Source organism: Rhyacophila brunnea, unplaced genomic scaffold (assembly GCF_057557595.1).
Source record: "Rhyacophila brunnea isolate RB1 unplaced genomic scaffold, BYU_Rbru_1.0 scaffold_16, whole genome shotgun sequence".
Classification (NCBI taxonomy): domain Eukaryota; kingdom Metazoa; phylum Arthropoda; class Insecta; order Trichoptera; family Rhyacophilidae; genus Rhyacophila; species Rhyacophila brunnea.
In genome coordinates this window covers 31280024-31295289 of record NW_028232816.1, presented here as the reverse complement: position 1 = coordinate 31295289, position 15266 = coordinate 31280024, and the positions used below count along the sequence as shown (strand labels likewise).

The 15266-nt window shown below is 33.8% G+C and overlaps 1 protein-coding gene across 1 annotated transcript in view; it reads right to left on the bottom strand.

Moving 5' to 3' along the window:
* Dhc98D (Dynein heavy chain at 89D) overlaps positions 1-15266 on the bottom strand; it is a 122685-nt gene that overhangs the window by 10625 nt on the left and 96794 nt on the right. Inside the window, exons 71-80 of the mRNA XM_085943995.1 lie at positions 14502-14720; positions 13935-14208; positions 12462-12625; positions 11925-12020; positions 10594-10772; positions 7563-7722; positions 6056-6257; positions 2671-2813; positions 2111-2269; positions 1655-1826 (exon numbers count right to left, since the gene is read on the bottom strand). Of these exons, the coding sequence (XP_085800121.1) occupies positions 1655-1826; positions 2111-2269; positions 2671-2813; positions 6056-6257; positions 7563-7722; positions 10594-10772; positions 11925-12020; positions 12462-12625; positions 13935-14208; positions 14502-14720 (1768 nt within the window). The remainder of the gene's footprint in view (positions 1-1654; positions 1827-2110; positions 2270-2670; positions 2814-6055; positions 6258-7562; positions 7723-10593; positions 10773-11924; positions 12021-12461; positions 12626-13934; positions 14209-14501; positions 14721-15266) is intronic.

The window sequence follows — 15266 nt, the reverse complement described above, 5'->3', positions numbered from 1 at the left end:
ACAGATCATAAAAATGTCAAGTAAAACACAAGGAAATATATTTTTGAAAAGAACACTCGTTATTCAGTTGTTTGAATCGCACGCCATTGCGAAGACGGGTGTACTAGATGCGTCACCAGGGTTATCAAAACAAAACATTGGTCATGCATCGAAAAGTGTGCATCGATAATATTTTTATTTACCTTTTAATTAATTATTATGATTACGTTAGTGTTATGTATTTTTTCTTAGTGATTTGTGATCTCGAAAGAAACATATTGAAGATTTGTTTTTAGTATTTTTTGTCATTATAAATATATGTGAAATAATTATTTCACCCGCCAAAATGTCACTACCACATAATATTATCGAAGAAATAATGCTGGAAAATATTTTATCGATGCACAGCTCTCCAGTAAATTTGTTTGGCTTTGTTCATTGTTCCATGTTTGATATTTACATTATTATAATGGGTAATAATTTATATTTTTTACGTGCCACGAAACTGTGTTAGCTCTATTCACATGCCTGGCGATTATTCGACAGGCCCTTTGTACAATGAAAAAGCCGACGGCACCTCATAAATTATATTATAATAGTATTTTAGCAGTGCGGTAATTATTTTTAGTGTTTTATTCTCCAAAACATCCTAATGAATAAGTGGATGACAACATTATTTTATGGTGACGAAAATAAATATAGGTTCAGAATTTGAAACGGTAATAAAATTTGAGTTTACGACTTACTAAATGCGATAAGCGATAACCCACTGATTATTCCACAAGTGATTTAGTAATATATCTGTCATAGACCGTAACCAACTACACGGCAGCATGTATTCAACACAGCCCTGTGTATAACAAATACAAACGCGTCGAATTGCTCGGTAGTATGTGTTGAAACCGTGTATGTGAAGACTGGACGGCCGCCATTTTGAATGCGCGGTCAAAGCTTGGATAATTTTTAGCGTCTTCACTTTCTTTGATTTATTTTAGTGAGAATGTAACGAATATAGTTTATTTCTTGGTGCATTTGGAATAACTGATATATAGTTCATCTAGTAATCTATTTTTTAATTTTGGAATCGATCTGTTTTAGCTGTAGTGACCGTTTTAACAGATCAGTTGACTGAAAATAAATTCCCGCGAAAATGGCTCGCAGCGAAAGGGTTAAAGAAAAAACTGATTTCCTTAAGAATGAATCTTGCTACAAGGGTATCTGCGATGTAAAATGAACTTTATTTCACCTTCACATTTGTATATCTAAAAACTTCATCTGCATATAAAAAAAATCTTTAACATCTTTCGGAGACGTCGGTACAAGGTACAGAACGGATTAATAAATAGAAGTGTAAAAGCCATTGCCGTGGACCAATATTTTGAAGCAGGATATTTTATGGCGGTCAAGCCGTAAACTACCGACGGCACTCAATATTGGATGCACGTTACATTCACGTTACAAACTTTAATGCATTTTATTGTCATACATACGTAACTATTGAAAATAACATATTCTAACACGTGGTTAAGATTATCCCATATTTTTCCACACTCGAGATCCGTTGCCTGTTATACCACACCCAGTGGAGTAAGCCAGTTTTCATTAATTTGTAGTAGACTACTACCTGGGTAGTAGATAGAAAAGGACATCATTAAGTATAGAAAAAACAACTTACCAATGTATAGATCTCTGGTGTAATCAGGCGGTACAACATATTCCACTGTATCGTCATAGTAGAAGTAGAACTTTTGAAATGAATCTATGAGGAAATCTCCAAAGTACTCGTCCATGTACGTCTTGACTATGCGCCGATCGTAATCGTCTATCACACGGCCTCCATACATCACCTGCAGAAGCAACAGAATATGCTCATATTGGAAAATTAAATAGGTTATATTTCTATCCTGTCCAGGGCATCCTACAGACATGAATCCACTAGGAAAGTTTTTATTTAAAAAAAACAAAAATTGTTTCAACATGAATATTAAGTGTATTTTTATGTAAACATTTATTAATATAGATAACTGTATCCGCAATAGCGTGTTGAGCGAGCGTGGCATTGTGTGACCTCACCTACAGCACCACGAGTTCAAGCATTAAGTGCAACATATACATTGATTATAATACTCACTTCACCAAATAGATATTTGAGCGTGGCCCATGGTACAGGGCCATTGAAGGCAGTACATTTATTGAGGTAGCATTCCAAAACTTGGAGACATACGGTGAAATCAGATTCACTGAAGTCGTAGGATATGTTCCAGCCAATTTTATTATACTTGCGTCTTTCCTAAAAATAATAACACACTTATGTATCCACAACTGAGACACAAGAGGATTAAACTAATATAAGTACACCGGTGACCAAGTTAAATGAATACACCTAAAAGTTAAATATGCAATTGTAAATTCTACGTAATTGTTTTCAACATTCTGTAAATGGGGTCTTGTTTTCAAATTCTACGAAAAAATATTGATATTTCTCTATGTATCTATATATATTAATGATTTTAGCATTTGAAGAAGGAAAAGCCAAGCCGAAACATTCAAATTATATTTGGTTGCTAAGAAAATGTATGAGAATATCGGAAAAAAAATGCTTTTCATCCACGTGGTTTTATTTGGACTACTTATAATTATTGGCAGTATAATAAATGACAGCGAAAGATTTGATGTTTTTTAAAACTTTACCTGTACAACTGCGTGAAAGAATGCCAAGACATAAGTTATCTTTTTGAACATTGGATGCGAGCAGTTTTCCAAAACAGCCGGTTGTATTTTGAAGAATGTATTTCTTAAGTTAAGTTTCAGTCCGTTCGGTGGCTCAGTTACAACTGGAAGACAAAAAATAATCTATGTATGTATAGAGACATCTAGCAGTAAAATGTAGAAACAGCAACTGAGCACAGTCCACAGGTTGGTCGAAACACACAGATAATGTGAATCATAGTAAGCCCAGAAATTCTTGATAATGCTCGGTATGCAATGATATTATGCAGTTGGATGGTATATTTTATTTAACTTCTATATCTCTTCTAATGGCATTCTAAGGGCCTAATGACATTAGTAGTCTCGCAGACTCAATCAGATTCAACGATCGTCGACTTTAAATAGTAATTACACGGAACAATCCAGCTACCAGCTCAATCGTGTTGACGCTTGATTTGATTAGTTTATAATATACGCTCAGTTACTAGTACGAACAGTTATAAGTAAAGCAACAAATGAAATTTAGACAAGTAATGAGTTGCTGAGGGTCTAGGACAGTGGTCGGCAAACTCATTAGTCAAGAGAGCCAAATATCAACAGTACAACGATTGCGATTTCTTTGAAGAACCAAATTTCTTCAACTTAAACTATAGATGTAGGTACACTGATTATTAACTTAATAAACTTTAATTAAAGTTTTAAGTCTTAATTAAACTATAAGGTAGGTACACTGAAAAAAATTTGATGTCTTATTTAAGAATGATCTTATTTATTGATAAAAATATAAGTCATAAATTATCTTTATATTAACAATTGCCTTCCATCTCCTTGAAAAGTTTGGGTAAGTCAGGATTGTATGTTGTTGTTTTTAATTTTAGGCACGATTTCAGGTTTTAATCAATAAGACGACCTTACTCTTGATAAGGTTCATGCTTGCAAAAGATTGTTCGCACGAATATGTAGAACCGGAAAGGGAAAGAACAGCAAATGCTAGTTTTTTCAATAAAACATATTATGAGTCAAGAATACTATTCCAGGTGTTAAAAATCATCACGTCCTCCTTCTCCAGGTCTTTCAAAGAAGACTACTTGTGCTATGAACCATATTCATATTTGTTTTTCTCCAATATGTCTATATCAGCACAGAGACGTTGAAATGTAGAGCTCCATAATTCTTCATTTTTTAAATTCAGCAGTTGCATTTCAAAATTTCAAAGTTGCCAATGTCAACATTAAAGGGAGAAAAAATTAATTCTGTTACCGTAGCATTAAGAGGTTTTTTTTAGCAAAGACTAACGTCGCTTTGCTGTTTCTGAATTCCTGAAACGTGTTGAGGAAAGCTTCCCTCATATTTAAAATTGTTGTTTGGAAATAGCAAATGTCAAAATCAGAATTATTTTCGTAGCAATGTGCCAGCAGGCTTTGAATGAATCGAAGATTCTCTTTCTAAATCTTAAGCAAAAAGGGATATTTTGTTTTCTAATGAAATAACTTCTATAACTTCTTCGAAAAAATGTGTTTCCTTCCCCCTGCAGTTTACGATTAAGTTAATTTAGATGAGACGTAACGTCTTCCATGAAATAGAATTTTTGGATCAACTGATTGTCCGTTACCATATTTCTGAATAGTGAACAAACACCCTTCTCAAGGAGAAATGCTTATTAATATTTATGTTATTAAGGAAGCGAAACGTTTTAAAACATTTTTCTCTTGATAACCAACGTACCCTGTTATGCAGCAGAAGATCTGCGTACTAAACTAACAAAAAAAAAATTGGCGATAATTAAAAGCTAACTTTGCAAATTTCTTATGGAAATGTCTGCGCACAATGCGCTTTTTGACGAATGATGCAACATGCTTATTTTTTTCTTTCAAAATAGTAACAAACCCTTTTCCTACACCGGTCATACTTTTCGCCCTATCTGTTGAAATTGACACAATTTTATCGAGTGGAATATGACGTTTTTCCATGCACTCAATCACAGCATTTGCAATATCCTCTCAACGTGTTTGACCTTTGAGGCAATAGTCCTAAAAGTTCTTCTTTATTACCTGTAGATGAAATAAATCGTACAAATTTGTCCTGTATCATTAATGTCACAAAACTCGTCAACTACTATTAATAAAGTTGAAACCAATTTAAGATCTTCGATATGCTGATTGGTTATAATCGATGACATTTTGACTGATTTATCTTACACTGTTTTAGTCCATACGTGGTCATTTGTGGTAGAGCCACACTCAAGGGGCCAAAGAGCCACGGTTTGCCGACCACTGGTCTAGGACGATATGCCGCCGGGAAAACTCGACGCCAAGCAATTCGAATTCGAATTCGTGCTTATAGGTACTTTAAAAAAATATGTAATATTATTATTTATATTTCAATTATTATATTATGATTTAATAGTTGGGGAGAATTTAAATATGCACACTTAAATAATGATTTAATCCTGCATATTTTTAAGTTCCAACGAAAAGAGTTTTTATTTTATATAAAGCCTTAGGCATGGTAATTCTCAATCAGCTATAAAAAAAACATAATGTTAAGAGTAAAATGAATTAAAACTACTAAGTATGTAGTAGATAGAAACTGATTAAAATTCCTCATCTACGTGTCTATGACAGTGCGGCGCCCAATTGTCTGGCGTCCAGTTGTCCCATTCCCGTTGCTGATGTACATATTATTTTTGTTTTGTATTATTATTGTCTGTTAAAATAATGAATAAAGTAAGGCAACCTTCATAATGTAAACGTCAAATTTGTGTTGTTATGTCAAATGAAAGACAACGCATGCTCGTGTGGCCATATTTGGAAGCTCAAGGTTAATTCGAATATTTTCATACGTTCTGGGTAATCTTCGACATGATCGTGCCCAAAAATTGGAGTTGTTCCAATTCGGTTACGATTCTAGGGAACAACTCAAAAGTGACTTATCACGGGCCTTTAATTTATACATTACATAAATATTATACATTTTCATTGTGTTACGTTATATAATTTTATTTGAGAAACGATCATTTTGACTCTCTTGTCAACGAAATGATGTAATTGAATATAGTTTCATTTAAGAAATGATGAATAAATAATGAGTGTATGCACGAGCAAACCTCACTGCACGCCACTGATACCTACATTAAATTCACTAAAACTAAATTAATATAGACTGATCATATTCTAACTATGTAGGTGCCTATATTTATATATCATTATATTATAGGAATAATCAATTTATGTCAACAACATATTACATATTTTAAAAATATCCATGGTTACAATATTGAGATCATTCAACAAATTGAAATTGACTTGCAACACTATTATCAATGTTACCATCATAATATATTATAGGCTCCCGTCTTTGGCGTTACCTTTAAGTGACCTTTGCAGTATCCCGATCGGAAATATCGGCGAGGGGTCGGTGGTCAGCCACAGTCTGAATTCCGGATGAGGTTTCACCATGCGGTCCAAAGTCTTTTCCAGCTCATACAAGAAGTTCACCAAAAGATGGCAGTTCTGCAACATCAGCCACTGCCCTCGATGAATTGCCGTCTCCAAAAGCCCAATGGCTATCTGTAATCAGTGAAATTCATAAACAATCTTTTCTCCATTTTTGCCGCATTCAGGTCTTGAACTTACACTGTAGTCCAGGGGTTCTTAACCTATTTGCAGTAGCGGGTGCATTTGAGATTTGGGGTAACAGTGGCGGGCGCACATCGGATTTCTAGAAATTCTTCTTCATTTTTTGGTGTGTCTTCTTGAAGAATTTTCACTATGGAATTAGCAATTTTAGTAATGTCTATGATTATAAAAAAATGTAGCCATCGGTTCGATAATGAAATATTGCTGGAATATATTTTCAAATTGCTCTAAAAGCGTCTTAAGATGTAAGAAATAATTGTACGTGAAAAATACTTTTTCGCCAACCACTTTTTCATCCTTTGAAAATTTACAAGAGAATTTTTCGAAAAAATATTTATCCAAAACTATATTTTAGCTTTGAAGGCTTTTATAGAAATAATCATTTCTGCTAGGTATATCGTTATTTTTTCTCTGAAGTTCAAGATTAAAATTGTTTAATTTTCCACAACTATCAGCCAATGATGGTCATCTAATTGTTCGAATATATTTGACCTGTTGAAATGAAAATTTTTTGAATGTCAAATCTCAAAAATATGGTTATTTTAATGCGATTTCAATAAATAATTTTAATAAAAATATTTTTTTTCCTTATTTAATACTTTGCCGGGGGCGCACGAAAATGGCTTAACCACGTGGTTAAGAACCCCTGCTGTAGTCAAGTGCATTAAAAACAGGAATGCCATATAAAGATCGATTAAGAAATCTATGTATGTTAGGTATGCCTGAGCATTGGTAAACTTTTTAGGAAATATATTTGCGTCATTACGGTGCTCCATCTTTCCTCATTATTGTAAAAGCTAAAATATCATGAAGTATTTTTATATTTTTTTACATTCCTATATAATTTGAAAAATCTTTCTAAAATAAATACGACGCCCAGCGGGACTCGAACCCGCATTTAGCGGATTCGCTCCAATGTGCTCTACCTGCTAAACTGTGTGTCCTATCTAACAGACTTTCTGTAATGACTGTCAAAAATAACGCAATTTGTGAAGCGCTTCGGAGATGTAAATTTCTTCATTATTAGATAGGACGCACATAGGTTAGTTGGTAGAACACATTGGCGTAAATCTATTAAATAATGTGGGTTCGAATCCGGCTGGAAGATGTATTATTATCATTTTGTTTTTTTAATAAATATATAGGTACCTAAGTAGATATTTCTCTGAAATATTTTGCAAATTATATATGTTCAATAAAGAATGTTACATAATCAAAGTACACTATTGGACTCACCTTTTCTTGTCCTTGGCCAAGAGAAAGATACTTGAACATTCCGCCTCCGAATCCATGAATATCGGCCAGCTTCATGAGATCGCTGGTCGGATCGGAGCCGGCCGACAGGATGAAGACGACAGGAGTGCCGGGTTTTGTTTGTTCGTAAATTCTATCCAAACTGTTCAAGAATTATAAGAACCATGAATAAATTACTCAGGACACAGATTTTTTTTACAAGAAATGTATGTTAACCACACGCTCAACCTGTTAGGAGGTCCTTGCTCTGAATCCGAATAAACATTGAAGAACAACATGTTAATTTTTCAGATGTGAAATTCGAACCCACGACCCATGTCTTTACAAATGGACACTCTACCAATTATTCATCACATGACTCTTAACCCTTAGACTGCGTATGGCATGTAAACATGCCATAGACTTTATCTCGTATTTTTGACCAAACTAGAAGAGACACTTGTGGATAATATGCTTTAAAAATTAGTTCAAACCTTTAGGTAGACATATCAGGCAACAGATCATAAAAATGTCAAGTAAAACACAAGGAAATATATTTTTGAAAAGAACACTCGTTATTCAGTCGTTTGAATCGCGCGCCATTGCGAAGACGGGTGTACTAGATGCGTCACCAGGGTTATCAAAACAAAACATTGGTCATGCATCGAAAAGTGTGCATCGATAATATTTTTATTTACCTTTTAATTAATTATTATGATTACGTTAGTGTTATGTATTTTTTCTTAGTGATCTGTGATCTCGATAGAAACATTTTGAAGATTTGTTTTTAGTATTTTTTGTCATTATAAATATATGTGAAATAATTATTTCACCCGCCAAAATGTCACTACCACATAATATTATCGAAAAAATAATGCTGGAAAATATTTTATCGATGCACAGCTCTCCAGTAAACTTGTTTGGCTTTGTTCATTGTTCCATATTTGATATTTACATTATTATAATGGGTAATAATTTTAATTTTTATGTGCCACGAAACTGTGTTAGCTCTGTTCACATGCTCATATTATGCCTGGCGATTATTCGACAGGCCCTTTGTACAATGAAAAAGCCGACGGCGCCTCATAAATTATATCATAATAGTATTTTAGCAGTGCGGTAATTATTTTTAGTGTTTTATTCTCCAAAACATCCTAATGAATAAGTGGATGACATTATTTTATGGCGACGAAAATAAATATAGGTTCAGAATTTGAAATGGTAATAAAATTTGAGTTTACGACTTACTAAATGCGATAAGCGATAACCCACTGATTATTCCACAAGTGATTTAGTAATATATCTGTCATAGACCGTAATCAACTACGGCAGCATGTACTCAACACAGCCCTGTGTATAACGAATACAAACGCGGCGAATTGCTCGGTAGTATGTGTTGAAACTGTGTATGTGAAGACTGGACAGCCGCCATTTTGAACGCGCGGTCAAAGCTTGGATATTTTTTAGCGTCTTCACTTTCTTTGATTTATTTTAGTGAGAATGTAACGAATATAGTTTATTTCTTGGTGCATTTGGAATAACTGATATATAGTTCATCTAGTAATCTATTTTTTAATTTTGGAATCGATCTGTTTTAGCTGTAGTGACCGTTTTAACAGATCAGTTGACTGAAAATAAATTCCCGCGAAAATGGCTCGCAGCGAAAGGGTTAAAGAAAAAACTGATTTCCTTAAGAATGAATCTTGCTACAAGGGTATCTGCGATGTAAAATGAACTTTATTTCACCTTCACATTTGTATATCTAAAAACTTCATCTGCATATAAAAAAAATCTTTATCGGTTTATTGTTAATGTGTGTATTTTTTGTGATTGTTCATCTAATTAATAATATTCACTGTTCAGTATTTTCGGTAGCCTATCTAAGTACAATAATGGATTCAGTCTGTCTTTTCACAGGCATATTTGTTTTATAATGCCAATGCTTTGGTTCCGGTACAAGTCGAACAGGGTTTTGTGTTCGAAATGGTCAATATAATTAACAAAGCAATAATATCAGGCAATAATGGTACGTACGTACTTTCAGAACAGATTAATAAATAGAATTCTGATAGGCTATACCCCAATACACTACAGTTTCACGCAGGGTTTTGAATACTTGAGTGTCCTATGAAAATGTACCACACATTATAGACGTGCAATAGTATGTGTTGCAATCTTCAAATATACCAATATTGTACGAGCGTCGATGCATTAACCAAGTGCAGTTGTCAGAACGAAATAGAAACGTATTCTTGACACGTGTTTAAGTTTATCCTATATTCTTCCACACTCCATATCGGTTGCCTGTTACTCCACACCCGTTAGGTATTTCAGTTCCCATTATTTCCGAGTTCCCTGGTACGTAGGTACATTTAATAATTTATGGAAATGATCTATCGAGTGAATCCAAAATTGTATTGAAATAATTAGTGCCAACAATGACAGCGTGACGTTTGCTGCAAATGAATCTTCAAAGGAAAATTACTTATAGCTAATTGCATCATTATACATACTTAGTAACCATTTTTCAGCACCGTCTTTACAGAAAGTTTTTTTCGAATTCATTGATAATATATCGATTGTGGAAAGGAAACAGGGTGTAATCCACACAAATCAAATTTTACAGGATCACAAAAACGTTTGTGGTTTTCGGTCAAAGTTAAAATACAAAATAGACATAACCTTGAAGTGCATGATAATTAATAATTTGGTTTTTATATCCTTAATCTGATATTAATTATTGAGTTAATTTTAAAAAAAATCAACAAAAATGATGGTTAAGTCATTTTTCCAACATCACTTCCTTCTTTTTTTTTTTTAATTGCTAGCTAAATTTAGATAATAAAACGGCATTTACAGCTTATATCTTTTGGACACAACATGTACATCATCATCATGTAATAAAATTTATTTTGAAAAAACAGAGGGTTACATCCTTTTATCTTTCCACAGTCCATATAGTTCAATGCAGATATGGAACAAAGCATTGTTCTTAGGTGCTCATCCGACAAAATTAAAATGACAGATGTCATACCTTATAACAGGTGGCGTGATGAACTCTTCTCCCATCGTGTATGTGATGTAGTCGCTGACGGCTCTGTAGACTCTGTCAACCCGGAAGCAACGCAAAAGCATCAATCTTTCAAATCGCTTTAACTTCAACGAATATTTACTGGGGAAAGGAGAAGACTCTGGAGAATCACTATCAAACCACTGAAATAAAGCATCTATTAATCAGATAGAGAAAACTAGAATTAGAAATAAGAAATTAAAATTAATTAATCTATAATAATTCTTTATGAAAATAAGTTTACAAAAAACCATAGAACAGATAATAATTAATAGAATTCCGATAGGCAATATTCAATACACTACATTTTTATGCAGGGTTTTGAATGTGTGAGTGTCCTACGAAAATGAAACACGCATTATGCACGTCCAATAGTGTGTGTAATACACCAATATTAAATGAGCGTCAATGCATAAACCGAGAATACTTGTCAGTATTCGACGTAAGACGTATTCTTGACACGTGTTTAAGTTTATCCCGGATTATTCCTTACTCGAGATCGGATACCTGCTACTCCTTACCCGTTAGGTATTTCAGTTCCCAATAATTCTGAGTTCCCTGCAAAAAAACCTACTTTATATGAGGACTAAGGACTCGATGCATAGAATATCAGTAATTAGCCGTTCTTCAGGTAAATAGTGAATAATGATTAGTGTACAACAAGCGTCCCAGGTGGCGCCATAAACCAATAGAAAACATGAAACACATCTGACCTCTCTGTCATAGAATTACGTATTTTAACCAGAAATCAAATAAATACAGTTTTTTTGTCTAAATTAATTTCCGACAAATAAAATTATTTCGAGTAAGCACTGATATTATCATAAACAAACATGAAAGACTAGCAGTATTAAACATCATTCATGTATCGACACTAGATTGACATATACTATATTATGTCAACAGACACCATCTTAATCATAATAATATATAAAAGTGCATTGCCATGTCAATAAAAAAATATACGAATACACTGAATGTATAAATACTGATAAAGGAACGGGTAAATTTTATATGAACTACTAATTTGTAATTATTCCACTTATATTGTAAAATTTTCATAGTTTTACCAATATGTGAATTAAAATATATTTTAATAATTATCGAGCAATCAAAATTTCAAAATAACAAAAATTTTGATTGCTGAAAGCGATCAGTCCGTTTAAAAACATAAAATCGTGGTTTGTACTACGTAGAATTATTGATACGGCCTTTACTCTATGGATGCCTATATGCTCTACTTGGGATTGACCATGGTAATTTACCTTTTTTTAAACGTAGAATCGACTTCTTACCTCTTTCCACTGATCAGGTTCTTTCACCATATCATCAGGCAGGTTAGCAAAGACATCAGGAAACTCCACACTCAGTTTAAGTATGTCTTCCCAACCCTGAAACAGATGTGATTCTGCCATAGAATATAAATCTGATAAACAACTAATATTGAACACTGTGACTGGTTCACTACTAACAAGGCGATGGGAAGAGAGAGAAAGAAGAAATATGTCTATACTCTTATATATAGTTAATATTATGTATACCACCCACGCACCCACAATGGCCGCGCGGCTCAAGCGTTGGTCTATAACGTCGTGCGTCCCAGATTCGAATCCTGGGTCTGGCAAGTTCACATATTGTTTTTCAATTTGTATATGAGTCAGAGTATGGACCGAATAGGTTGAGCAAGTTGCTGACATCTGTTTCTCGTAAAAACAAAATCTATTAACACAAACCTCTACTCTGTGGAGGCGCACATGATCTTATTAGGATCAGACATGGTTGAATATAAAATAATAATATAAGTATACTGTACGAATGGTAAATCAGCTTACATCAGAAGGTAGCCAAGGTGCTGGACAAACGCGTGTAGACTTCTCCAGAGAGACATTACCTTTAATAAAGAAATCAATTTCGGCTTGCATCACGGTGTTCTCATTTTGCTGTAGTTTTATTGTCATTTGGAATGAATACAGCAATTTGTGACGCTCAAAAATACCTGAAAAACAAACTTATGTTAAAAACGAGTTTTTCAATCTATGTATACACTTTTATAAATGTGACATAATATCGTCACTTTTCTGGCAGAAAACACTAATTCGAAAAAATGACATATTGAGTTAGTACCAAAATGTTCCTTATTTCAAACTTTACCGTCTGGAAACCTTCTTAATAAATAAACAGTCTTTATTTTAAAGTCACCCTTTTTACGATTACTTAATAAACTCACATGATAGACCATTATTTCAAACATTTTAACAACTTCAAAGTCAAATTACTCAAAACTAGTATTCTCCAGTTAGTGTGTTCTGCCAGAACAGAGACGATATATTCAATTACACAGATTTGTTTTATTAAACTTCTCTTTAATATAAAAAGGTTTTTTTTATCAAGTTTTCCTGTACTGCTAAAAAAAGCCTTTTCGCCTATTTTCTGTATAGACTTGAAATTTGGCAAACAGGTGCTAATATAATGACAACACATTCTGTTAAAGTTTGTGGTTGGTTATTGATCTGGAACATTCAGTAACAGGTTTCTCAAAAACCGTTCAAGATAGAAATGTAAAGAAAAACATGTATGTCAACGATTTATTTTTCGAAATATTAAAACTTAAACATTACACTATCATCATTAATTTTGCATGTATAGCGAAGGGTGGGAAGGGCTTCTGACGTAAATCCGGAAACTTGTACGTATGAAGTTCGCCGTATCACACTACACCGTGAAATGTTGTATCGGAAATATATGGCCGTATATTAAAGACTGTCCAACCTCTTGGGTCGTATAGTACTGACATAAAATTCATGTTTAAATAAAACACGGTTCTTATCAGTTTACACTTTACAGGAAGCCAGCAGCAAACAAATTTTAAAAATAGCCGATATACTGGATTATTTGTTAGGTTAGGTTTTCATTCTTGAATTCATGAATTTTGCCTAAATCAGCAATGAAAATTGAATTAATGTTCATATTGAATCTAATAAAATTGGTAAAGCTCATGGCGAACTGTGCCACGGTGAAATGTTTTACGTACAATTTACATGTAACTGTTCTGGCGGGAGTGGGGTCACTGAAGGAGCCACACTAGTAAAATATAAGATAACAGTTACTATTGAACTTACAAAAGCCGCTGTATGCTTGGAACTGTTTCTCAATCATTTTTTTTATGATTTTACCGAGGCTATGACTGCGACTCGCTGTCATATCACCTCCATAAATAGGTCATTAATAGGTTGATGTAACGTTCAAAAGATTGAGAGCATCTGATTTAGGAATGATAAGATTTCATATACAGAATATTAGCTTACCGGTGCATCCGTACTCATATACATTTTTGGTGAGGGTGTCAATGATGTTTTTCAATCGATTCTCCACTAAAATACTCGGTAAAGCTTTCCTAAGTGCAAACGCAAATACTTCCAAGTATGCCGAGAGTGAATATTGATACATTGTGTTAACAGTCGCCATATCGGAAAGAACGAAGAACAAAATGGCGCCTCTCCTGGCAACCGGCCTGTATCCGTCGCGAAGCATGTCTATATTTCTTCCAGTTTCTAACGCGATATCCAGTTTTTCTGAAACCTAAATATCATATTTTATTTTATCTCCTTTATGAACGTCAGAAACATGATCTAATCAGTGTCCCATGTATATTATCATAGTGGCAAGCCTCTTGCCTACTTGATCAACAAAGTTCATGCTCACTTGCGGGCAAGGAGCCGCACGAAGATGTTGGCTCTATGTTGAGCGCTCCTGTAATTCTATATTGAATTATTTCAATATTCTACAATATTTGTATTATGTTAACATGAGAAAAGCTATGCTTATAGTACTATTAATTATTTTGTTGTATCAAAAACAATAGACATCTTCACCTCGGCTGCTTTTGTTTTGGTATTGTCGAGCGTGGTAATCAAATCAACATTATCAAGCATGTTCCCCGTGGAGTTGGTGAGCTCTCGTAGCAGTGAGTCCTCCAGTTGCTGCAGAAGAGTTTTGTTTGACGAGGTCTCCATGATGAGAGACTCGCGTTGCTCTTCCAGGTCCGAGCGCTCTGACCGGACCACCACGCTGAGGAGTTGATCTTCCAAACCCTGAATGATAAATGAACATCACATATCAGAAGAGTAAAACTCCTCTTCCATCCAGATGAAACCTTTATATAATATGAAAGCAAAAATGATAATAATGTTACTAATACCTAAATGACATGAAGTCTCAGCTACTTGCAGTCGTAAGTAATCATAAATAGATATTCAGATACAATTGGATCATATCGGCATTTAGTGTGATTGACTAACAATGTACGTTTGTATTACTAATGTTTAAAATTATTAGTAGATCAAAAATTTCAATAACTAGTCAGCTTGATGGCGACACTAAACATTCTTATTTCAAATGTTACCACAAGTTATTATTGAAGATTGTGTTTGTACAAACAATAAATAACCACATAAAAATTGTATTTACTAATGAGGAACTAAATTTGAATGAAGAACTATTACGTCACAATATTCAAAATGGCGAACACATGAACAGCTGATTTTCTGTATATTGTACAAAGCAATGATCACTCGATTGCTTGTTATTAAAACATAATATTACAGTACTCTCTCAGTAATCCGCCACCCCAAAAACCA